At 40.4% G+C, this 24783-nt stretch overlaps 1 protein-coding gene across 7 annotated transcripts in view; it reads right to left on the bottom strand.

The window, feature by feature from the left end:
• Window positions 1-5077: 5077 nt before the first annotated feature.
• Window positions 5078-24783, bottom strand: part of TMTC4 (transmembrane O-mannosyltransferase targeting cadherins 4) — a 63588-nt gene continuing 43882 nt past the window's right edge. For 5 of the 7 annotated variants that reach the window (XM_077855059.1, XM_077855061.1, XM_077855058.1 and 2 more), the window contains 7 exons: window positions 18900-18979; window positions 18632-18739; window positions 18382-18523; window positions 11539-11653; window positions 10315-10427; window positions 7585-7654; window positions 5078-6365 (listed from right to left, as the gene is read on the bottom strand). In XM_077855059.1, coding sequence (XP_077711185.1) covers window positions 6217-6365; window positions 7585-7654; window positions 10315-10427; window positions 11539-11653; window positions 18382-18523; window positions 18632-18739; window positions 18900-18979 — 777 coding nt within the window. In that variant the 3' untranslated portion in view covers window positions 5078-6216. Of the gene's footprint in view, window positions 6366-7584; window positions 7655-7693; window positions 8198-9238; window positions 9396-10314; window positions 10428-11538; window positions 11654-18381; window positions 18524-18631; window positions 18740-18899; window positions 18980-24783 lie in introns of those variants that run through there. The other 2 variants (XM_077855062.1, XM_077855063.1) reach the window with 2 other exon arrangements.

The raw sequence follows: 24783 nt of genomic DNA, 5'->3' as shown, positions 1-24783 counted from the left end.
GGCAAAGCAATTTAGCAACCACCTTGGTTACCTGAGTTTCCATTATAGTGTCTCCCTCCCACCAATGCCCCTTAGCACAGCTTTATTACAAACAAATCCATGGCTCTCTTGAGTAAAGATTTCTCTGTGAGCTGCACATGTAGTTTATTTAGAGGGAAAAATTATATCAAATGATGCAGATATTACAACGTAGAAGGTGAAAAGTCTCTCATTCCCACTTCTTATTACAAAGAATTGGCCAACGTTAAGATAAACTATAATTCCTATAAAAGTTTAAAGAGATTGGAAAATGACAGAAGAGGCTGAGAGCCTTAATATTTAGTATCTTCTTTTGGCTTCTGTCCCCACCATTATCTTTCCTTGTCTCCTTCATTCCAACCACACTATTCCACACAGGACCTTTGCTCCTTCTCCTTTGAGCTAGACACCAGCTTCCAATTTGTATTTTATGAGGAGTATTAATCTTAAAAGAGGATAAGAGCCTAAATTAATGTCTTCTTGGTAGAATTTTAGAGGTGAACGAGATCATTTAAGACAAGACTCGGTGGGATTTTTTTTTTTTTAAGATTTTATTTATTTTTTCACAAGAGACACACAGAGAGGCAGAGACACAGGCAGAGGGAGAAGCAGACTCCATGCAAGGAGCCTGATGTGGGACTCGATCTTGGGACTCCAGGATCACGCCCTGGGCTGAAAGCAGGTGCTAAACTGCAGAGCCACCCAGGGATCCCCTCTGTGGGATTTTTAAAATGAGGCTATAACATTCGATAATCATTAGTATTAGTATTTATTAATGAATATTTTGAGTAATATTAAGTACCTTACTTTACTGAAAACTAGGGTTACTCAACTCTGGGGATCCCCTATTTGGGCCAAATATGGTAAATGCAAACACTTATCCATGTACAATATGGCTGACCCCTTGATGGACTTTATGCCTTAATGTCCTCTTCCCCAGATGCCCAGTGAAGCTTTCACTATAAATTTGAGGTCCAAAGGAGAAGGCAGAGGTGACTGAACCATTATCTGTTTCTGTGAAATAGAAAATTGAACTTGATTGTAAGTTTCATTGCCTCCAGGAAAAACAGATTCACTAACTGGTGGAGAATTTTGAACACAGAAGAAAAGAAATGCCCTGGCAACATGGGACTTGGACAGCTACAAATGTAGACATGAATGCTTGACCAACAGGCCTGTGGACTCCCCAAGAGAAGTTCCCTGGAAAGGGGATGGTAACAGTGCTTAAAGGCTGAGGTAAGGTAGACTGAAGCTCCACAGGGGCAGAAATTCCCTTTGTATGCACTTTCTTTGGTGTCCCCAGCAGTTGGCACAGATGGTATACAAGAAATTATTTTGTAGCGGGGTGGCGCCAGGGTGGCTCAGTTAGTTGAGTGTCCGACTCTTGATTTCAGCTCTGGTCGTGATCTCAGGATCATGAGATCGAGCCCCATGTCGGGCTCCCAGCTTGGCAAGGAGTCTGCTTGAGATTCTCTCTCCCTTTCCCTCTGCTCTTCACCCCTCTCTAAAATAAATAACTAAATATTTTTTTAAGATTAAAAAACATATTTAGGGACAATTTGTAACATAAGAATGGCACAAGAGATCCTTGTGGTGGGATTGTTCTATATCTTGACCATGATGACCACACAAATCCTCACAAGTAACATTTTATAGAGCTAATGAGGACATATGAAACTGATGAAATATGAATAAGGTTGGTAGATGTATCGATGTCAATTTCCTGGCTGTGATCTTATACTATAGTCACTTAATCTATTACTATTGGAGGAAACTGGGTGTAGAGTATTGGGAGCTCTGTATTATTTCTTACAACTTGCATGAATCGACAACAACCTCCAAATGAAAAGTAGTGATGTGAGAAAAAATAAAGCAGTAATGTGAGAGTAAAAACAGTCTAAGAGAGGTGATAGCAGTCCAGAATGTAAATGTGAGTCAAGATAGACTGACTTTGAAAAGCTAAACCCTGTTTAAGTTATTTATTTATTTTAAAGATTTTCTCTATTTATTCATGAGAGACACACACAGAGAGAGGCAGAGACACAGGCAGAGGGAGAAGCAGGTTCCACGCAGGGAGCCTGATGTGGGACTCGATCCTGGGACTGCAGGATCACACCCCGAGCCAAAAGCAGATGCCCAACCACTGAGCCACCCAGGCGTCCCTAAGTTTTTTATTTAAATTCCAGTTAGTTACTTAAGCTAAACTGTTTAAAAGAGAGAAGCCCCTGAGGGAGGAGTCACAAGACAGACACGTGTGTGGAAATCTAGGGGTGGATGCTCCCCAGAGGGAGATAAAGAGAAGTGGAGAGCTATGAGCTTAGTGCTACTTGCCCAGGTGGGAGGAACGCATGGTGGGCCCCAAAATACACATCACAAGATCGGGCCCAATGCCATGTAGAGTGAAGAGGGCTCCAGTGACCTGAACATCTGCTGGACATCGTATTTGGCAGAGCCTCTGTGAAGATTCTGGCTGGCCTTACAATTTTCATTCCCAAACTGGGGTTTGGCCAACCATAAAAATGTACAGATGTGTCTACATCTGTCTCTTTGTGTAACCTGTAACATATGGGGACTTTATTTCCTCTTTTCTAGAGCTAAACTCCAACCAGGTTTGGGTCCTGACTCGGCTTCTATCAATCTATGTTTAACTATATGAGAACACTAGCATTCCCTCACCCACCCACCTCCCATCCATCACCAGTTGACTCCTAAGCATTTCTTAGATCAGTTCACAAGTCTTCAACTTCACTGCCACTTGGTTACAGCAAGCTGGCTCATCCTTCCCCTGGACACATGGAATGGTCTCTTCACTCCAATTCCTCCCCCGTCGATAGCCCAAGTGATCCTTGCAAAATAGAAATCTGATTGTGTCGCCTCTCTACTTTGCAGCCTTCCATGGTTTAAGGACCGTTTAGTCTGCAAACCCTGGTGAATCTGGCTCTAGTTACCTTACCTGCTCTAGCAAGTGCCCCTCCCCCTTCTCCTTGGACTTTGTTCTGCAAGTACTCTAACTTTTTCACCCAAGAGCCTTTGCATGTGGGGTTTCTTATGCACACAGCCCAGGTGTTCCCAAGCTTGGCACTACTGACACTTGTGGCCAGATAATTTTCTTTGGTGGGGGCCATCCTGTGCATTGGAGGATATGCAACTGTAGCATCCTCTCACCCACCATCAGTTGCGACAACCAAAAAATCTCCAGGCATTGCCAACTGGCCCCTGGGGGCTGAATCTCCCCTGGGTGAGAAAACTACTGGCCTAGAGCGATCTCATTCCTCTCTGCCTATCAAATCTCAGTTCAAAATTCACCTTCCCTGGGAACTCCTTCAGGCAAGATCCAGTCTCCCTCTTCTATTATTAATTTTATGACTATTTGATAAGTATTGTTTCTCATGGTTACTACCCGTTACATGAGGGCAATGGGCCATGTCAACTTCTACACACCACTGTATTCCCAGTGTCTAGGAGAGTATCTGGCACAGAGCAGGCACTTAGATTTGTTTGAATGAGGGAATGAGTGTGTTTAAGGTCAAATCTGCTGTAAAATCTGCACCCTTCCAAAATCCAAGCTATCATTTATTTCTTTATAATAAATTTATTTTTTATTGGTTTTCAATTAAGCTATCATTTATTGAGGGTCTACTGGGTCAAGTACTTCATTGCCATGAGGGAAGTCTTATTATCCCCATTTTACAGACGAGAAACTGAGGCTTAAGCAGTGCTAAATGGCTTGCCTATGACATCACAGTGGGAGAACCCAGACTCAAATCTAGGTTTTCTCATCCCAAAGTCTAAGCTGATAGATGTGAATACAGACATGGATGTCCAGTGCTTTGCTGTGGGGCTCAGTCTTTTATCCTGCATATTTTAAGTGAATAATTTGAAATCAATGCAAAGGCCATGCTTAAGAAATAGGATAGAATCAGAACCCCCGGGGGCCCCATCTAGGCAGTAGGCTAAGTCTAAGGATGAAACTTTTAAGAATTACTTACTTTATAAGACTGCATGTAAACAAAGAAGAAATGTAGCAAAGAGAGAACAACTGCAAACTGCTTTTCAGGATTTGGGGATTTCACCATCAGGGAGGTGCAAGATGGGGATCAGGACTCAGATTTCTCAAACAGGAAACTACCCCTAACCATGTCTATTTGTACAACCACCCATCCCACCCCCCTACAGTGATCAGTAACAAAAACATTAAAATAAGGGGGAGAACAAGGTGACAGTCTCCCGCTTCTGCCTCCGGTGGACGGTTGGGATGGAAACCCAGGAAGGAGAAGGTAGGTGCCATAGAAAGGTGGAGAAAGAAGGAAGAGCACCAGTGTGGTGCACTTTCAAGATCTGCAGAGACAGGAGACTGTAGTACCAATCAAACTACTGTTTTCTCTGCAAAGAAGGCAGCTGTGATGGAAATCCTGAGAGATGGAGCTGGAACAGTGCAAGCTAAGGTGATTCCTTCTGCAGGCAGGGCTCCCGGATAGGTGTGTCTTGATTTGACATGAAAGTTTTAGTATCAGTAGAAAAAAAGAATCCTGAAGGAACTTTTACAAGAAATGTTTTTCTTTACTCTCAAAAGGCATGTACTGTTTTAAAGAAAGACATTTGCTTTAAAAACAAAAAAGATCAACAAGCATATAGTGCATCTATTATCTGCCAAGCTGAGTACTGTAGGAACATAAATAAGAATATGACAGCTCTTGCTCCTGAGAGATCTATAAATTGTTACTGTTATTTTGGGACCTTTTAAGAAATGTTTGAAACACAGCACTTTCTTTTCTGATGTATGTCAAACACTAGCACTTTCTTTCCTGAAGTACCTCAAACCATCATAAGTTACGATTTCTAAATTACAATTTGACGCAGACCTGCCCTCCCATCCAAATTTGAGTGTAGAGAATTAAATTCATTTCCTTGTGGATCTGTTCATCCTGTTCTCTAAACCTGGATATTCCAGACTGCAATCCTATTACATGGTCCTTGACACCAAAGAGAAGCCACATACTAGAAAGGACGAACTGGTCACTTTGATTTCATTTTAAAGGGAAAGGAAGACAAAGTTCACTACTTTGAAAATCATCTATTAAGAGGGCAGTACAACTTTTTTATACCAGTTTGTGTAATAATTTTACTGCATAAGAAATTACAGAGATTGCATAAATCATTAGCTCAACAGTATATATAGAAGAGCAAAACAAAGCAAACATGATTATTCTGATCAAGTAAGAGGAAAAATTTCAAGTCTTAAAAATACCACAAACACCCCAAGTATGACTCCTTTTAAGAGAAAATTTACCTCTTGCATTTTCTGGATACAGTAATGACTGCAGTTCCATTAAGCCAAATGGAAAACTGCTTTACAGCTAAAAACATGAAAAAGCAACTTACATAGATACGTAGCCCTCTTAATACCGGATATAACAAAAACAAAGACTTCAGACTGCCTGCTTTTGCCTAAAGCATGGCTTGAATTTTCTATTAATAGTAACAGCTTAAGTAGAATATGAATACTATATAACTTCCTATGTTATGAAGCTGCACAAATTGGGAGAATCCAAAAATTATTGCAGGAGTGAGTGTCTTCCAATGGGGGGAAAAGTATATAAATATATTAGATGTTAAAACTTCATTCTTCGTGCAATTATTTGCCCTGTTCAAAACATAAAAATACAAATAAATATATTTCCTTACAAATGAAGTTTATGGTGTATTGTTAAAAAATGATTAAAAAAACAAAAATCTCAATTTATTCTTTGTCATTAAATAAAAATTCTAATATACAGACACATTTGATATTTATATAAATTGTTAAGAGTCAGTTTGTCATTTCTTGTTCAGGACTGACATGTAATAGTACTAGTCTCTGTACAACATGGCTCACACCCCAAATGCAGGTTTAATTCCACTGTGAGTCGCTCCAGATAATTTTTTTTCTTTTTTCTTTTTAATTAAAAAAGATTTTATTCTTGGAATTTTAGAATTTACATTTGAGTTGTCTGAAAAAATACAATTTCAATGCAAAAACCACATCAAGCATTTAAGAGTATATTGCTGGTGCTGTAATCTTTTTGCATGTCTTTGTTTTCATAGAAAAAAAAACCCAGAATAAAATAAACAACACTTAAGACTTTCAAATGGTTAAACATAACCACATAATATTAATGATATGCTTCATGCACACAAACAAAAATGTAGGATAAAGGATCAGACGTTTTTCTTTTGCATTTGTTCCAGCTTTCTTCTTAACAGGCCATAATTCTCCTTAGTTCCTAATGCAGTGGGGTCAAGCTGCAGAGAGATTTCATAGTGTTTTTTGGCCAAGTCTAGATGTCCCCAACGATGATAAAGCACAGCTGAAATAGCAAGAGATGGATTTCATTGGAAATGCTTCTGAATACCTTGAGATATTCCTAACCACTTGTAAAAAAAAAAAAAAATAAAATCACAGCACCTCTGCAAACAGTTTTCAGAAATTGTTGTTTAAAATAATATTGTCTGTACCACAAACTTTATTTATTACAACCACATTCTCTGGTGATTGTCCGTTTAACCACCTCCTGTTACTTCTGGGGTTCTGCATATCACTAGACATAACCCATCTACCTAAAGCAACATTATTACATAAAGAATTAAAGGAAGAGTACACGAAGGCTGCCATGAAATTTCCAGGAAGTAAGGCTGGATAGGGCTGGAGTCCGCCACTGCTCAGAGCCCTGACCACGCAGAAGCCCAGCATATGAATAAAAGATTCCCCTATATCTTTTGTCAAAATAATATCTTGTTGTTACTAGCTGGAAATAAGGGCTCTAACATTAAGATCTGACCATAAAATGATAACTAAAATCTAATTATCAGAATGATAAAATGCTGATTATTATTGTGATTTTGTGAGTAAAACCAACTTTTGACATGGGCAGAAGGGTAACTGTTGCCGTTTCACGACTTTCATGATGAGAAGCTACAGAGTCTGTAGGGAACAGATTTGGTAAAAATATATTCACATGTGAACCATTCTAAACATTGACATTGTTATGCTCTAAAAATCTTAATTATTGAGATGTAAAAATGGAAGAAAGCAATTTTAAGGAATAAATCACTGTAAATGCACTTTTAGCCAAGATATGAGAACACATAAGAACACAGGGGAGACCAGGCTACAATGGGAGGTCCACTAGGGAAGAAGGGAGAGGACATAAGTTAGATTAGAAACTTCCAAAGTACTTCTTAGTTTAACATTCTAGGATCTTTCACACAAAGGAAGAAAATCAAAGTTTATCATAAAAAGGGGATACACTGAGTGGGGGATTATTGGAGTTGGTCTAGTCATACAATTATGACTTGTAAATATGACTTACTTAGATACTTTTTTAATGTGTTAATTTCTTAAAACAAACACACACACACACACACACACACACACACACACACACACATCTTAGAACCAGATTATAAAGGCCAATACAGGCTAGATTTGAAAAAACCATTCTCCCAACATTGATTTTACAGAAATGCACACATTTTTTTAAACTTCCACAGGACTTCAATACAATTCAAACTGAAACACTTCCTTACCCAAATTACCATGGTAACTTGCAGCATTTGGATGAGCTTTAATTGCTTTGAGAAATAAAGCTTCAGATTCCTGAAGAATGATATTAAAAAAAGAAGGTATTAAGGTATTGACGATGCAAAAGCAACACAGTTTTACTGTGTATGGTTTTCAGACTTCTTAATGTTCTCCTTGTGTACCACTGCATCCTTTTCCCAGAAACATTTGGGAAGACTAGGAGGGTCACACCCTGTGCAGAGGTTTGGAAGGGCAGGCAGGGCACTGTGCGGCAGGACAAAGGTGACAGGGCAGCAGTGAGGGGAAGATGGGCAGTGGGAAGCAGTGGTAGCCATAGAGAGAGGATGGATATGCAAATGAGCTCTGCCACTTGCCTCCCTGAGGAGGGTGGGATTTTGCTACTTACTTCAAGTAGCAAGATCCCAGGGTGCAGTGGAGGATGAGCCAAAGTCAAATGACCAGGAAAGGGCTGGGCTGCTAAGGACACCCACAAAAGTATCATTTTCAGTTAGCATCAATAAACTCATTTCCAGGTTTCTTAAGGTAGGAGCTTGGGGCCAATTTAATCTCCCCCAAGAACTCACAACCTTCTCAGCAATCCATAAGTAGCCCATTCAGCTGGAAAAAATAAGCAGAGAGAATGACGGTTTGACAGCCATCTGTCATCTAAGCAGTCACAGTACTGCATGTGACCATGACCAAATGCCCCTGATGGGCGCGAACCGATTCTTCTATAGACTTGCATTTCCTCCAAACAGTGCTCACTTTCAATCGGGTTGCTATGGGGCATGGCCAAGTGTCTTCTTACCTGATCATTATGGGACCATGGCTGCCTGGATAGTCCCATTCTACCATAATACTGAGAAATAAAGATGCCTAACTGTTCTTTGTTGACACCTGCTGGGGTAGCTATTCACACCATCCACATTTGTGTTCCTAAAGGGCCATGCATGTGTTAGTGAGTATCAAACCCTAATCTAAATCAACTAAAGTTGGTGGTTCAGGGATGAGTTTCCTCTTTCGAGCTGCACCTTCTGTGAATTTCCAAGGGAGCTTCCCACATCTAGGATCACGCATCTTATAAGGTATAGAAAGACTGAATTTCTTGCCCAGAGATGGCCTCGGGAACTCCTGAGAAGCAGGCTGGACCCTTGGGAAAACATCTTTGAAACCACAATCTTTTAGAGAAAGCTGGCAAAGGAAAATTTGTATTTTGGGAATGTCATCCAGAAAGGACTGAATGAATGAATATCTCAGGCTAACATACAAGATGTCAGCAAATATCACTACCAGAACTCAGTCAATGACTATGGTCCAAGTTAGAATAGCTGAAACTCCTTTGAGGCAGTGTAAGGTTCTCTTGCCATGTTAGGTATGCTGGAAAAAAAATTAAGGATTGTAGAGATTTGTAGCTATGCTCTAAGTAGCTATTCTTTCTGATGATTGTCAAACATTATCATTTAACCTAAAATCTGAGAAATAGGAAGGCCAGGGAATCTAAAACGACTTTAAAACTTATTTTCTTTCCTTATCTTAGGCTCAGCATCCTGGCCTAGACAATTAGGATGCAAAATGTATAGAAAAAGTAGGAAACCCATTTCTCCATTCTGCTCTATGGAGTATTGTCTACTTTATCTAGAAAAAAATCAACAAGTGAACTAGAAGCCAAATTTCAGTCATTTTATTAGGATTCTAGTTTATAGACTGTGGGATGATAGAAAGAAATCAATACAATGGTTACATAAGTTGTATCTTGAAAATGACTGGCTGTAGCTGGTGGCTGGACACTTCTGAGCCATTAGGTTGACAAAGATGGCTGGAAAGGTCAATGGAAGGGAAAACCATAAACCTTACCTTCTTCCCCCAGCTCTACACAGGTAAACCCATAAAAAACAAAAATTAACCCCCTCAAAAAGCTTCTCTAGGGGCACCTGGGTGGCTCAGTCGTTAAGTGTCTGCCTTCAGCTCAGGTCATGATCCCGGGATCCTGAGATCAAGTCCCAAGTTGGGTTCCCTGCTCATTGGAGAGCCTGCTTCTTCCTTCCCCCCACCCCCTGCTCATGCTCGTGTCTCGCGTTCTCTCTCTCTCTCTCTCCCTCCCAAATAAATAAAAATCTTTAAAAAAAGCTTCTCTGGAGCAAAACCTAGAAACATTAATATGAAGCTATTAAACTCTCTGATATATTTTTTAAAGATTTTTATTTAAAGAAATTTATTTATTCATGAGAGACCCAGAGAAAGAGAGAGTGAGTGAGAGAGAGAGAGAGAGAGAGAGAGAGGCAGAGACACAGGCAGAGGGAGAAGCAGGCTCCACGCAGGGAGTCTGATGTGGAACTTGATCCCGGGACCCCAGGATCATGCCCTGGGCTGAAGGCAGGCGCCAAACCTCAGAGCCACCCAGCGAGATATTTCATGCACGTCTCTCATTTTTAAATATCAGAGTAGGGGCTGGGGTATCTGCTAGGAGAGCTGTCACTGTCTCTTCTGTGGTCTTCTCCTCCCCTCCCCATGTTAGAGCAACAGTAATGAACTCTGATGAGAAAAGACATGAAGTCTGACCCTGCAAATCCATCTTTTGGGCAACTTCTCTAGGAAGCAAATTGACCAAGCCACACTGGTGCCCTGCCCTTGCTCTTTTGGCCTGATTTGGAATTTAACTGGGCAGAAGTAACATTTATGGCTTCTGTCAGATGCTGGCATTAATTGCAAGAAATCTCGGCCTGCAGTTTACACACCTTGTATTTCTGGGACTTCCCCAGCACATTTGCCAGCGAGAACATCAGAGAGTGATCGTTAGGTATTAATTCCAGTGCCTCTCTTCCAACTGCTTCAGCTTGGGCTAAATTACCTGTGAGGAAACCATAGAAAAACTTAAAAAAACATGTTAACATTCTACTGGTAGTTCATTCTGTCTCTCAAACAGTGCTTATGTGCATTGTACACAATGATTATGAATAATTCCTTAAGAAAATCAATGAAGAATGCATAACACATGTACACATACAATATATATACAACAGACATATATACAACACATATACAACACACAAACACACATGACACACAACACACACATATGCACTATACACAACACATATACATACACACAACACACACACGATAAGATCAGTTGCAAAACCACTGCAGTCCAGCACAATTCTGACATAATATATAAACAGCCTTTGATTAAATGCTATAAAAGCATATAAAACCTAGTTTTAATTTTTCCCCAGATACCAGTTATTCCTAAATGAGAAAACAAGTCTGTAGAATAAGAGTAACCATAGTAACACTTTAATAACTGAGTATTTATCATGTTGAAGTACACATTTTATACCTCCATTAGAAACAAGTGTGTATCTTTTCTCCACACTGCTTAGATGGCTCACTAGCTTGAAATTCCGCCAAATTAAAACTGTCATTTCTTACCGAATACTTGGATTTTCAAAAGAAGGGGAGTAGAGTAACTTTCAGTCCACAGAGCTAAGATCCTGGCTGAGAAACCACATCAAATCTGTTAGCATTAGATCTAAAATAGGAATCCATGGCTCTCAGTGTAGGTTTGAGGGCATCTCCTTTAAAAATAGTCTGTGAACTTTAGAGCATGGACCTCGCATTTATTAACCCAAAAGCCATTATTGATCACTTTTGGGTACCTCCAGCACCCTAGATGATGGACAATGCTAGATGACAGGCTCCAGGAGAAATGAGATCCGAGCACCCGCCTTCCCCCATGGCTCAGCACTAATTCTAAGTGCACCATTTCCCCACACATACATATTTGTCAAAGGAAACTCTGTTTTCTAGAAGAATAATTTTTGTCATGTAAAATATTATCCCATGTTAATTCTTTTTAACTCATACACACTAGAGAAAGAATGTACATTTAATCTGCTGATTATCCAATGGCACTGTGGCACAGTGTCCTCTGAATTATGCAACAAGGTGCCTTTCTGTACCTGTGTTATCGAGGAGTATGATCATGTTGTTCCAAGCCAAACTGTGTTCTGGCTTCAGCACGGTTGCATTTCTCCACGCGTTCAGTGCATCCACATGGCGATTTAGATCTGCATACTGAAAATAAAGCACGGCCCTTAAATATCAGTATTTCAATGTCATTGCTTCCTCTAAGACATAACTAAAATCAAACCCCAAACTAAACAAAGCCTTGTGCTTACTGAGCTTCTAAGTTTTCATATTAACTCATTTGATCCTCAAATATCTCACTGAAGTAGATAACTAGCCCCATTTTACAGATGAAGCAACTGAGGCACAGAGATATTAAGTCATTTGCTCAAAGTTACACATCTAGAAATGGGAAAGAAGGATTGAGCACCAGGTAGTCTAGTTCCTGAGCCTACAACCTCTTAACTGTAATTCATAATTTATTGATTCTAGGTGTCAAATAATATTTGAGATTCCTGGAGAGAGAAATTAAAAATCTAATCATTACTTTTTCTAGAAAGACCACATAGTTTACCTTTGATAAAGTATTATTTAAAGAGGTAAAGAAAATATTTAATGTGATTAACAGCTACATGTGTCAAATTCATCTTGTGATGGATGCTCTGGGTAGGCTCTTCCTGCCTACGTCTAAGCAACATCCAAAATGAGTGTGTTAGACATACTTTTAGTAAATTCCTTGGAATATGGAACCCCTTGGCAATTTTTTAAAAAAGAGGTTTATTTTTAAGTAATCTGCACACCCAACTCAGAGCTTGAACTCACAACCCTGAGATCAAAAGTCACATGCTCTATAGACTGAGCCAGCTAGGCACCCCTGCATTGGCAATTTGAAGTCTGTTTGCCTCCTTTAGGAAGAAGAGAATTATCTGTTGCTTTCTTTTTTATTTTTTTCCCAAAGATTTTATTTATTTATTTATTCATGAGACATACAGAGAGGCAGAGACAGAGGCAGAGGGAGGAGCAGACTCTCTGTGGAGAGCCTGATGTGGGGCTCAATCCCAGGACCCTGGGATCACGACCTGAGCCAAAGGCAGACACTCAACCACTGAGCCACCCAGGTGCCCCTATCTGTTGCTTTCTTTTGAGAGGGTACGTTGTTTAACACTGATGACAACACAAAATGGTGGCTCTCACTTTGCAGTTAATAAAAGCACTCCAAGTGAGGAAGTGATAGATTTTTTTTAGCAGGTGAACTTCTTGCAGTCTTTCACTCAGTTCAAATGCCCATCTCATTTGAATGAACTTAGTTCCTTTGCCTCTGTCTGCAAAAACTAGAAATGATAACAATTCATTGGACTTGAAGGCAATTTCCTTCCTTACTGGCAAGTCTTTTTATTAGGCAACAGAAACATCCTGACTTTCTCTCTGACTCACACAGCAAACAGGTGGCATATTAGGTAAGGAAAGGAAAGGTTTAATTATGGGAGCACCTCGGTGGCTCAGTGGCCGAGTGTCAGCCTTTGGCTTAGATTGTGATCCCAGGATTCTGGGGTCGAGTCCTGCATGGATTCCCCACAGGGAGTCTGCTTCTCCCTCTGCCTATGTCTCTGCCTCTCTCTCTGTCTCTCATGAATAAATAAATAAAATCTTAAAAAAATTTTTTAAAAGAAAGGTTCAATTATGGAAACCTTATGGATATCCATTTGCTAATGATGTTGTCAGATTTTCCATGAGACTCAGAAACTCAAATCACGATATTTCACCCCATAAGTGAGGAAAAGATGTGAAAAGTTCAAAAAGTAAAATAATTTAGGGTGTTAGTTATACCAACATTTAGTTGCTTATATTTGACTTTCCACTGATTTCTTGGTCCATTCTCTCTTGCAAGTAACATGCATCTGAATCAGTTGGGACAAAATCTGTGGTGACATTCTTTCTAACACACAGGCGCAAGCCAACATAACATCATGTACACAACAACAAAATTCTTCACATATTTTATTCTTTCTTCTTATTATTACTATTTCCTGAAGAACAACAACAGACTAAATCAGGTCAAATTTACTTTACTTTTATATTGTTTCAAACTCCCCCTTCTGTAGCATCTATATTTCAGGGAAATATAGAGAAAAACAGTGATTTGGCCAGAACTACCCACGCAGAAAGCAGACAGGTAATGCACACATTATTTACATATTAGCCTCATGCCCATCCTTCTATACTTTGCAAAATGCATGTCTCAGGGTCTTTTGCCACTTTGCTCCTTGCTAGCTTTCTGCCACAGGAGTCACAGATGACATCAGATGGTTGGAAGAGATATCCTTTCCCTCACTCTCACACTGTCCCTTCTTTCCCTTCGTAAAATAACGAATGCGTAACATAGCGCATCTGAAGGAGCTATGTCCCCCTCACCCCAACTTCACAGTTCCAGGCTGGAAGCAGTGGTCCTCCTTCATGATATCAGCTCCTGGGATTACAGGGGCTCCCTTCTCTGAGCCCTTATGTTTTGGTGGCACCACTTCCTCCTGTTTGTTTCCTACAGGGTTTCCTTATACTCTCAGAGTTAACATCGTGGCTAGACATTGTGAGAAGGCTAGAAGAGCAGAAATGGAAGGAGTTCCCTAAGTTAAAATACTTAGCATAGGGGCACCTGGATGACTCAGTTGGAAAACATGCAGCTCCTGATCTTGAGATTGTGAGTTTGAGCCCCACATTGGGTGTAGAGATTACTTAAATAAACAAACAAACTAAATAAATAAAATAAAAATAAGATACAATACTTAGCACAGTTTCTGTTTTCCTGAATGGTTCCTGATTGATACAATCAGTCCTTGCATAATGAATCACCTCTAATAATATTTCCAGTCACTATTACTGAAATTCTCTAATAGTAACATGTCCCAAATAAGCCACTTTTTCTCAATTTTCTATTTTACAAGGAAACTGCATTACATCTCCTTCTCATTCAGTGCAGAAATCAAAGCATGTTTCTGCCTCTTGTTACTAAAGAGTGACTAAGGAGGATTTTTAAAAAGAAAATTTTAAGTTATTAGGTTCATCTTATTCATCAATATATAAATGTGTTGGTTGAGCTGTTAAAGATTAAGCTCTTAATGCTTTTAAGCTGTCAAGCAGGCAAAAGCTGGATAATTAAACAACAATGGAGAGCAAAATCTTTAAATAAGCAAGAACAGTTGGCAGAAGGGAACACAGGAAGATCATTTCACAGTAGCATAATTAGTAAACAATATACAGAGAGAGTGGTACCAGGTCTAATATACTTAATACTACAGATGATATTCTACATGAAAGTGGGAAGGACTTTCCAAGGACTAAAGCCCATGGATAAAATCCTGACTTTTATATTCTGTTTCCCTTTCTTAGGACCTGTTAGAGGGCGTATTTAGCATAAATTCTCTATTTTCCAAACCCCACAGAATTGCAGTGACAGGCCGTTACTAGGGGAAGGAAACAGACTGCCAAGCATTAGAGCCTTAAGTGTGACCTAGAAGACTGAGGCAGATACACTCACTTTGCAAACAATAACCTAGAAAGCTACCTCCGAAACAGAAGAAAAAAAATGAAAGAACTCATATGGATATCAAATATAATGTCATGCAAGTCCTAGTGTAATAGGCATAGTCAATAGAAACAGTAATCCCTGCAAGTGTTCAGATAATACCCAACCTGCTCCCATCCCTCATTCTTACTTCATTGACTTTGGAAGGATCCACCCTGCCTTGCATGTGGTTGAAGTTTTTGGTCTCTACTTGTATCACTGTGGTGAAGTTTTACTGTCTCCCTACCCTCTGCCCCAGAGAGAACAATGTACAGGATCAAAATATGCCATCCCAAATATACTGGTCCGACATAAGGATTATTGCATTAAAGACATTTGAGATTCCACAAATGCAGAAAGAAGCCTTCATGGAGCTTCCCTTATCTGACTAAAAGCAGAAACAGAGACATAAGGGTTGTCATATGCCCCCTTCTCCTGGGGGCATTTTATGGCCATGAAGAAGGACCCACACAAACCTTAGTTTCCATATGTATTTACCTTCTGACAGTTTGCCACCCTTGGAAACCTAAAATCTCTTCCTTTCTCTTGTCACTTATCTACAAATGTATTGTTCTTTGTTAAGATGCTATAGAAGCCCACGTTCTAACCACCCCTTTGAGTTACTCATCACTGTTTTTCCCATGTGTATGCACAATGTATGTGTTAAAAAATTGTTTTTTTTTTCTCTTGTTAATCTGTCTGTAGTCAGTCTAATTTGCAGGGCCCCAAAGGAAGAACATAAGAGGGTAGAGGAAAGTTTTTATTGTCCTTCAACAGCTTCTCACTAGAATAATTTCAGCTTTCCTCAAATCTTAGGTTTCACAGAGAAAACTATTTCAACATCAATGTATGTAACTAGATCGTAAAGCACAGAATTTTAAAATGTAAAAGGAAAATAGAAATGTGGGAAAGGTTGAAAGGCTCTGAAGAAAGTTATGTGGGACAACAGGAATCACCTGCCATCAGTTTTCCTTGTTTAAACACCTTGCTGTTGCATGGATTCAGTCACATTACTGCCACCTTCCTCTGAGCACAGGAAGAAACAATTCCTCTTTCCACACTAGAGCATCTATATAGAGATGGTATCTTCCCAGGGTATATCCTAACTGAAACATGTTTTTTATTCTTTGAATAATAAACACACAAGCCACTTCAACTTCACTTTAAAATGTATAACACGTACAGTACCTGTCCATTTAAAGTGACATATACATAGTGGGAGAGGTAAAACTTCACCATCATTAGCCACACGTTCCTACCACTTAGTTTCCTCCCTTCATAAAATTCTGCCTCCATGACACCCACAATCATGGCTACCCAATCCATAAACAGCAGTTTAGACCACATACATTCCCATCATGCTAAGAACTGAACCCTGGATTTTCAATAATCTTCAAGCAATTCATGATTTCCAAGTTGCCCTCCCCAAACAGTCTCTTCTGCTCTAAGCTGGTTGGTCTGTCTTCTCAGGGCTCAGATAGATCTTCCCAAATATAGGGCCAACAATGGTATTGGAATGACTGGAGAATTTTGTTGGTTTGCTTTGTAAATGTGGATCATCCATGGAGCCTCTGATTCCATAAATCTGAGATGGGGTAGAAGGACTTAGTATTCAACCAGTTTTAGAAACCACTGGTTTTGCTAACACAAGGACTCCATGAAACCAAGAAGTTTCAGGACCCTTAAAGTGACGATAAATAGGTATCTCTTTAAAACAACTTTGATGTAATCCTACCTGTGAGGCAAGTCTGGATGAAATCTGGAAAATTATGTCTAAATTTCTTTTCTTTCTTTTAAAAAGATCTTATTTATTTGACAGAGAGAGCAGAGCATGTGCACACGTGAACACACAGGTAGGTGGAGCAGCAGGCAGATGAAGAGGGAGAAGCAGGCTCCCTGCTGAGCAGAGAGCCAGACATGGGGCTTGATCCCAGGACCCTGGGATCATGATCTGAGCTGAAGGCAGATGATAAACTGACTGAACCACCCAGCCACCCCTCTAAACTTCTTTTAAAAGTCATATCATTATATATGTATTCCAGTTTGGCTAAAATGAGCAAACCCTTTTTCCCTTAACAATTTCATTTAATCGGGTAGCCCTGGTGGCGCAGCGGTTTGGCGCCGCCTGCAGCCCGGGGTGTGATCCTGGAGACCCCGGATCGAGTCCCGCATCGGGCTCCCTGCATGGAGCCTGCTTCTCCCTCTGCCTGTGTCTCTGCCTCTCTCTCTGTGTCTATGAATAAATAAATAAAATCTTAAAAAAAATTTTCATTTAATCAAACTGAATATATTAGAAACATATGCATTTAGTTTCTTTTTTTTTTTTTTTTTCATTTAGTTTCTTAAAATAAAATTAAAGGCTTAACTGAAGGGAGAATATAATCATTCTTATTTAAGGAATTTTGCTGTTTGTGGGTCTTTTTTCTCCAGCCTTACAGAGATATAATTGGCATAGAACCTACATAAATTTAAAGTGTACAACGTAATGATGTGATAAATGTGTATATTGTGAAATGATCACCACAATAAGGCTAGTTATACTACCTCCATCACCTCACATCATTGTGTGTATGGTTCTTCATTAAGAAAATCCAGAGCTCAAAGGATTAAGCTGTGCATCCTCATGGAGGTTTTTCAGAAGCAATAACTGGATCCACATCATTTACCAATGCATGTTTTCAGATTTTAGGATTACTGAACTTATTGTTTTAGCTATTGTTGTAATATTTATTTGAATAAAGAAATAAAGTATAAGAAAAGACAATCAGGAGCAATCAGATCTTTAGCAGTAACTAAAAAAAGGAAGTCATTATGGAATACATTCTTTCCTGTTTCCTTTGGAGAATCTGGAGGCCCTTTCAAATAAATCCCCCTGAGCTTTCTTTTACAGGAAGAACAGTTAGTATGAATGTCTAGGGATGTGGGGAGCTGTCCTTGGAAGAAGGAGAAGATGGAAACTCAGAAACCACATTATGGGTTTGTTTTTTTAATCTCTGCTTTTATTCATGTTTTAAAAACAAAGAAACTGATGTTTATCAGGAAGTGACCCTCAGAGTACTGTTTTACAGGGCACAAGGGACCTGAAAGAATTCTAATTTATTCCTTGGTGTAACCTGTTGCCTTTCAGATAACTTAAATTTGGCTAAGTCAAGCTGAATTGCTCTCTAATTAGAGCTTAAGAAGTTACAGACAAGGAAATCAAATAGTTACCTTCAAGTGATAAGCATATCACTTTATAAGATGTAGGGTGCTAGCATTGAATGTTGCTTCTATCATTTTATTATAAAAAGGAAAAACCAAGCCTTTCTTCTGCAGCCATAGGACACCTAACACTTACCAGACGCCCAAGGTTGTAGTAACAATCTGGGTACTTCCTTCTGTGTTTGATTGCCGTCCGGTAACTCTGCTCGGCGGCTTCAAACCGTTTCAGGCTGTTCTGAACTATGCCTAAATTCATCCATGCGGCGGCGAAGTCTGGTCTAGAAGAGCATTTTTTAATGAAAAGAGAAAGAAAAGAAAGGCTTAAACCCCAGAATGCAGGAGTCCATCTCTTTGTCGTTAGCGTAATTATAAATACCAATGCTTACTGTATTTGTACAGCCAAAGAGAGCAGCTCTTCCGCTTCCTGCAGCTCATTCCTTTCTTTTAAGATGTTTCCAAGATTATTCATGGCATGAACGTACTTAGGATTTAATCTGAAAGCAGAGAGAGAAACCGAGCTGTCTGTAAATGCTCAGTAGTTAGTCTTCACTAAATTGTCAGGAATTGGCAAAGAAATTTAAAGTTGGGGTCTTTTTAAATCCTAGACAGTTAAAACAAGACATGGGTATAAATGAGACAAGTAGCTTGCAGTACCTCACAGCTTCCCGGTAATATCTGATGGCGGCTGTTTGATTGCCCTTGTCAGCCAGGTTCTTGCCAACATTGTAGTGAACCTGAAAATACAGATAAAAACTTGGCCATCAGCTGATAGGCTTCTTTGTTCAGAGCAGGGATACCTATTATGGCTTCTAACTGAAAAGAAAAACTAAAGGTTAAAAAAAAAAACACAAAAAACCAACAAAATCCCACCAGAGCTTTGGCTAAAACCCTACAGAGGGCAGGCCACCCTGTATAAAAAGAAAAAAGAAGGACAGGGTGCAACAAGCAGATGATATCACTCAGATAGGACAGAAGGATATTTAACTTAAGAAAACTCAAAAATTACAAAGCAGGGCTGGTCTTACTGCTAAACCCTCAGTCCCCCTCCTCCCAGATGCCCATCATTCTCCATGAGGGCTGAGATGCAAAATCCAACCACACAGGGCTGTGAGAGGAAAAAACAAGGATTCTGCATTTTAACTACAGCCCTTTCTTGTAGGACACCTTTCTTCTGTAGCATTGCAAACATCCTAGTTTATGCTAATGAAATTCTAACACCCTTGTTCCTTCAGGTGATGCCTGTGGTGACTGCCCAGGCACTTCTGGCAATTAGAGACACAGGGGCGAGCAAACCCATCAGATCTCTGCTTCTTGGAGCCCCAGCTGTGGGTGAAATGACCCTCCTGGAAGGTGTGTCACTAGAAGGCACCTGGGGCTATGGAGGAAGGGGAGTTCCCAGGGTGGCACCTGGTCTGGGCGGGAGAAGGCTGTCTTGTCACAGGGCCCTCCCTCCAGTGGAGATCTGCAGGGGGTCACCAGGTGAGGGGCTGGAATGAGTGTGCAGGGCAGAGCAGGCAATGGGCAGGGAGGAAGCCAGTGTGTTCAGTTGGGTAATTACAAGAAGCCCAGTGTTGCTGGAGTGCAGAGGGCAAGGGAGAGCAGGCAGGAGGGCATGGGGGAATAGGCTGCACAGGGAACCCCAAGCAGTGATGGGTCTGGTTTAGTCTTTGCCCAGAAGCAGTAAAAGACCAGCACAGGGTCTGTAGGTGTGTGAGTTTCCGAGGGCTGCCAAACAAAATACCAAAATCTGGGGCCTGGGGATGCTAAGACAACAGATGTGTATTCCCTCATCATTCTGGAGGCAGATTAGTGGCAGCAAGGTTGATTTCTACCAGAGGCTCTAAGGGAAAAGGTATTCCGTCCTCTCCTGGCTTCTAAGGATCGCTGGCAATCCTTGGTGTGCCTTGGCTAGCAGCTGTGTCGCTCCAATCTCTGCCTGTCTTCACGCGGTCTTCTCCTCGTGTGTCTGTGTTTCTTTATAAGGATACTAGTCATATTGGATTAAGGGCCCACCCTGTACCACTAAGAACTCATCCTACATCTTGACACCTGCCAAGGCCCCCATTCATAGGTACCAGGCGTAAGATTTGAACATATCTTTTTTTCGGGGGGCACAATTCAACCCATAACCACAGCCAGGTGTAGGAGGGTGGCAGGTCATAATCAGAGTTAGGTTTATAATAAATCAGTCATGCTGTGGGAGACACGTGAGTGGAGAAGCAGCAGGTAGCAGGGGTCCAGGGAGAGCCCAAGGCAGCAGGCCCAGGGAAGGGAGGACAGCTGATTGAACAGGGTGGTGGTGAAAGAGCAGAGGAATTTCAAGAACACTGTGGGAGCAAAGAGCAGAGAAACTGGTGATGGATTAAGAAGAGTGGGGAAAGCATGTAAAGAATGAACTGGAGGTTTCTAACTTGCACAACCTGAATGATATGATGGCTTTGCAGGGAGATAGGAGAGGTGGCTAGGCTTGCTTGGGGGGATAGGAATCAGGCTGATTTTGAAATCCCTGGAGAACTCAAGTAGAGAGACCAAGGTGGCCACCTGAGCTCAGGAGAGGAGCAGGCTGGCGACACCAATGTGGCAGGGAGGCTGAGGTGGTACAGCCACAGGTCCTGTGATCATGTGGAGCAAGCCAGCCAGGAGAGGAAGAGATCCCATAAGACTTTCCTGTTTCAACCTCTCTAATCAAACTGCGAACTGGGGATAATATAGCAACAGCAGGAGAATGAAGTGATGAAATGTTCTAGAACTAGAGAGAAGTGTGGGTCCCACTACATCATGACACTCTACATGTCACTGACTATGTTCTCTTTGAAATGGCTAATTTAAAAAGGTATTTAATAGTGACCATCTTATTCTAAAAAACACATGGGAAGTTTTTTTTAAAAATTTTAATTAAAATTAATTTTAAATAAACATAACTTTAAGGTTACCATCTTTTTAAAAAATTTTTAATTAAAATTAGTTAATTTAAAATAAACATAACTTTAAGGTTACCATCTTAACCACTAGAAAGAATGTAGTTTTATTTGAGTGTAGTTATCACACAATGTTTCATTAGTTTTGGGTGTATAGTTCAGTAGGGTTGAGTGAATTCCCACTATTGTGCAACCTATCTCCAGAACTCTCCTCATCTTGCATATTTGAAAGTCTGCACCCATTACACAGTTAACTCTGTTTCCCCCTCTCCCTAGCACCTGGCAGCCACCATTCTACTTTGTTTCTATGAATTTGACTATGCTAGATAACTTCCAGAAGTGTAAGCATACAGTATTTGTCTTTTTGTGACTGGCTTGTTTCACCTAGCGTAATGTCCTCAAGATTCATTTACATTGTAGTAGGTGCCAGAATTTCCTTCCTTTTCAAGGCTGAGTAATATCCCATTGCATGCACATACTACATTTTGTTCATCCATTCATCTGCTGACAGACAGACCCTTGGGTTGCTTCTACCTTTTGGCTACTGTGAACTATGCTGCTAAAAACATGTGTGTTCATACATCTCTTTGAGATCCTACTTTCCTTTTGGGTATCTACGCAGGAGTGGAACTGCTGGATCATATGGTTAATTATATTTTTAATTTTTTGAAGAACTAAAATGGTCAACTTTATGAGAATTTTGCCTCAATGTAAAGGAAGGGAGAATAAGGAGATAATTTTTAAATGATTGAAGAGGGTGGTAAAGTTAACTAGAAGAAACTGGACTCAGAGTTGCAAAGCTACCAGAAATTCTCAGGTCAGCTTAACTTGAGGGCCCCCGGGAGGCCAACCGATGGGCATTTTTCTCAACTGTACATGGGCTCAGAACTAATTACAAGGAAAGGGGCTGGGACCCAGAATAATGCTGGGGCAGCAGAATCACAGACTCACAAGGACTATTGTCAGAAGTATTTATGGACACTCCTCTTAGAGGCTTATAATGCATAGGCCAATAGCAATCTCAGACGAGATGATGCCAGAGAAATTCATTCAAATCAGATGTGTTCAGTGTGGCTCATGACAACAGTAATTCTGGAAGCTGGCACATACTGAGGGTTACCACAAGCCCGGTGCCAGGCTGGCACCATATACATATGTGACTTCTCTGCATGGCAGCCCTGCCACATGGCTATCCTTCTGAGTTGGGGACTGCTGTGGCATCATCAAGCATCTCACCCAAGGGATGTGGTGCTGAGTCTGAAGCCAGGCTCCCAAACCTGTGCTTTTCTCACTATATCACACCTATCTATGAGGGCACTGGGTGAGGATGGGGCCAGCTGCTTGAAATGATTTCTTGACCCACTCATTCATGCCATCTGTTATTTTTCTTAAAGTAAATCATGTTTCTTGTTGCATGTTAACAGCTGAATTGTATCCCACTCCCACCTTATATTCGCCTGCTGAAGTCCCGACCCCCAGTACCTCAGAATGTGACTGTATTTGGAGACAAGACTTTTAAAGAGAAAATTAAGTTAACCTGAGGCCATTGGGGTGGCCTTGATCCAATCTGACCTTTGTCCTTGTAAGAAGAAGAGATCGGGACACAGAGGACACATAGAGGACAGACCGCATGAGGACATCAAGAGAGTAGAGGCCTCAGGAAAAAACAACCCTGCCAACACCTTGATCTTGGACTTCTGGCCTCCAGAACTGTGAGAAAATAAATGTCTCTTATTTAAACCGCCAATTAATATATCATGAAATACGGTAATGGTTTAAGCGCATTTCAAGTAGCATCACATTGAATATTTCAAAAACCCTTCTGGAAATATAACCACATCCTTCCGTATCAATCTTAATCTACAGTTACAGCTTGTCTTCAAAAATAGTAGTATTTCTGGAAAGGTATGGAACAGTGCGATGTTCTTTTAAGCACATACATACCAGGGATTCATTTTTTAACTGCCAATTTTAAAGCCTATACGTTTACTTTTATCTAACCCGACAAAAGGAATCACAAGCAGGGAAGTCACAGGTGATAGAAATGTACAGGACTGCACAGCATATGGTATAATTTAAACTTCTCGACCCATATTATTGTCCATTCATAGGTATTAGCGTCTTCAAATTGTAGCTAATGCTATGGCTGTAGCACATGCTTTGAAAAGTGGGCTCTAGATGGTTTCACCTTATGCCTGCCCTGGCCCCAGCCTCGATGTGCTACCTCACCTCCCATCCCATGCACAAAGCAGCCAAATCTGGAGAATCCAACCGGTGAGCAATGTGGGTGTGTGGTCCCTAGAATACAAATTCAGCTTCTACTCAGACTTTCACAGGACTCTGGCCCATTCTGCCCCTGGGCTCCTCTGCTTTTCTTTGTTATGGGCAAATTCTGTTTTCTCAATAAAAAGCTCAGACAAAGAGTTCAACTGCCCTCTGCAGTACACATGGTGTTCTGTTAGGCACCCAGAATGACAGCAGCCAGGAGATCAGGGGAGAAAGATGGAGTGCTCTGGAAATTCAGACTCTAGTTATTTCCATGGAACTACTTAAAAATCTGACACAGACCTAGAAGGCAAGCTGTCCATAATTAAGAATTGATATAAACAGGCTGGCCCAGAAGCCAGCCTCATCCTATGGGTTACATGGAGGGAAGTATCTATATGGAAAACAGCTGTCTAGATAACCCATTGTAAAAGGATAAACACCCGAACCCTCCTAAACAGTTCACTTCTAACAGCGTTTAAAGAATGAGTGAGTTTTGTTTCCATACAATGTAAAAGACTGAAAAACCCTGTTTGTTCTTGAACTTTGCCTCTAGCCTTTGTGATTCATCTGCTGAGGCATCAAACCAGCACAGAAACTGCAAATAAAAAAACCACCACCCTAGCCCCATGACACGTGAACCAACAATGGAAGGTACATTAACACCAGAGCTATGGCCAGTTTGCTTCAAATTTTCTGCTCACGCTTGATGCTAAAATGTTTTAAACACATTAAAGTCCTATAAACTATCCTGGCTCATCCTTAAGGAAATACCTCATCATGGCGTATGATCCTTTTCATTGTTAAAAGGATTTGGAATTGTATCTGAATTGATACAAAGTGGCACAATTATTTTTAAAGCTTAAAAATGAAAAATGACTAAGTATAATTAAATCCTTGATATTGCATCTGTTGTAGGCTAAGGATGTTTAATTTCCATGTTAATCAATTCCATCACTAATATTGAGTGCCTACCACATGCAAGGCAGTGTGGGTAATTTAACTGTAGACCAGGCACTGGCCTTAGCTACGTGGATATTACAATATTTGGAAAAGATGAGTCTCAGCTTGTAAATCTGGGCCTAGTCTAGAGCCAAGTGCCAAACACTTACTTAGTATGCAATGAATATAAAGTGGAAACCAATATAGAAAATGTATTTCCTGCAACAGAGCTGAATGAAAACAGCATCTTTCTAAATGCAGTCTCTTCCCTGGAATCAGCCTAGCTTTTTTTCCAAAAAGAAAAAAAAGGAAACATAATTTTATTACATGGCAATTTATAGTGGAAAGGGAAACAAATACACAGAAACAGATAAAGAAACCCCCCAAACTGCTATCTTGCTTATACTGAATGG

Source organism: Canis aureus, chromosome 17 (assembly GCF_053574225.1).
Source record: "Canis aureus isolate CA01 chromosome 17, VMU_Caureus_v.1.0, whole genome shotgun sequence".
NCBI lineage: Eukaryota > Metazoa > Chordata > Mammalia > Carnivora > Canidae > Canis > Canis aureus.
This window is presented reverse-complemented; position numbering and strand designations above follow the sequence as displayed.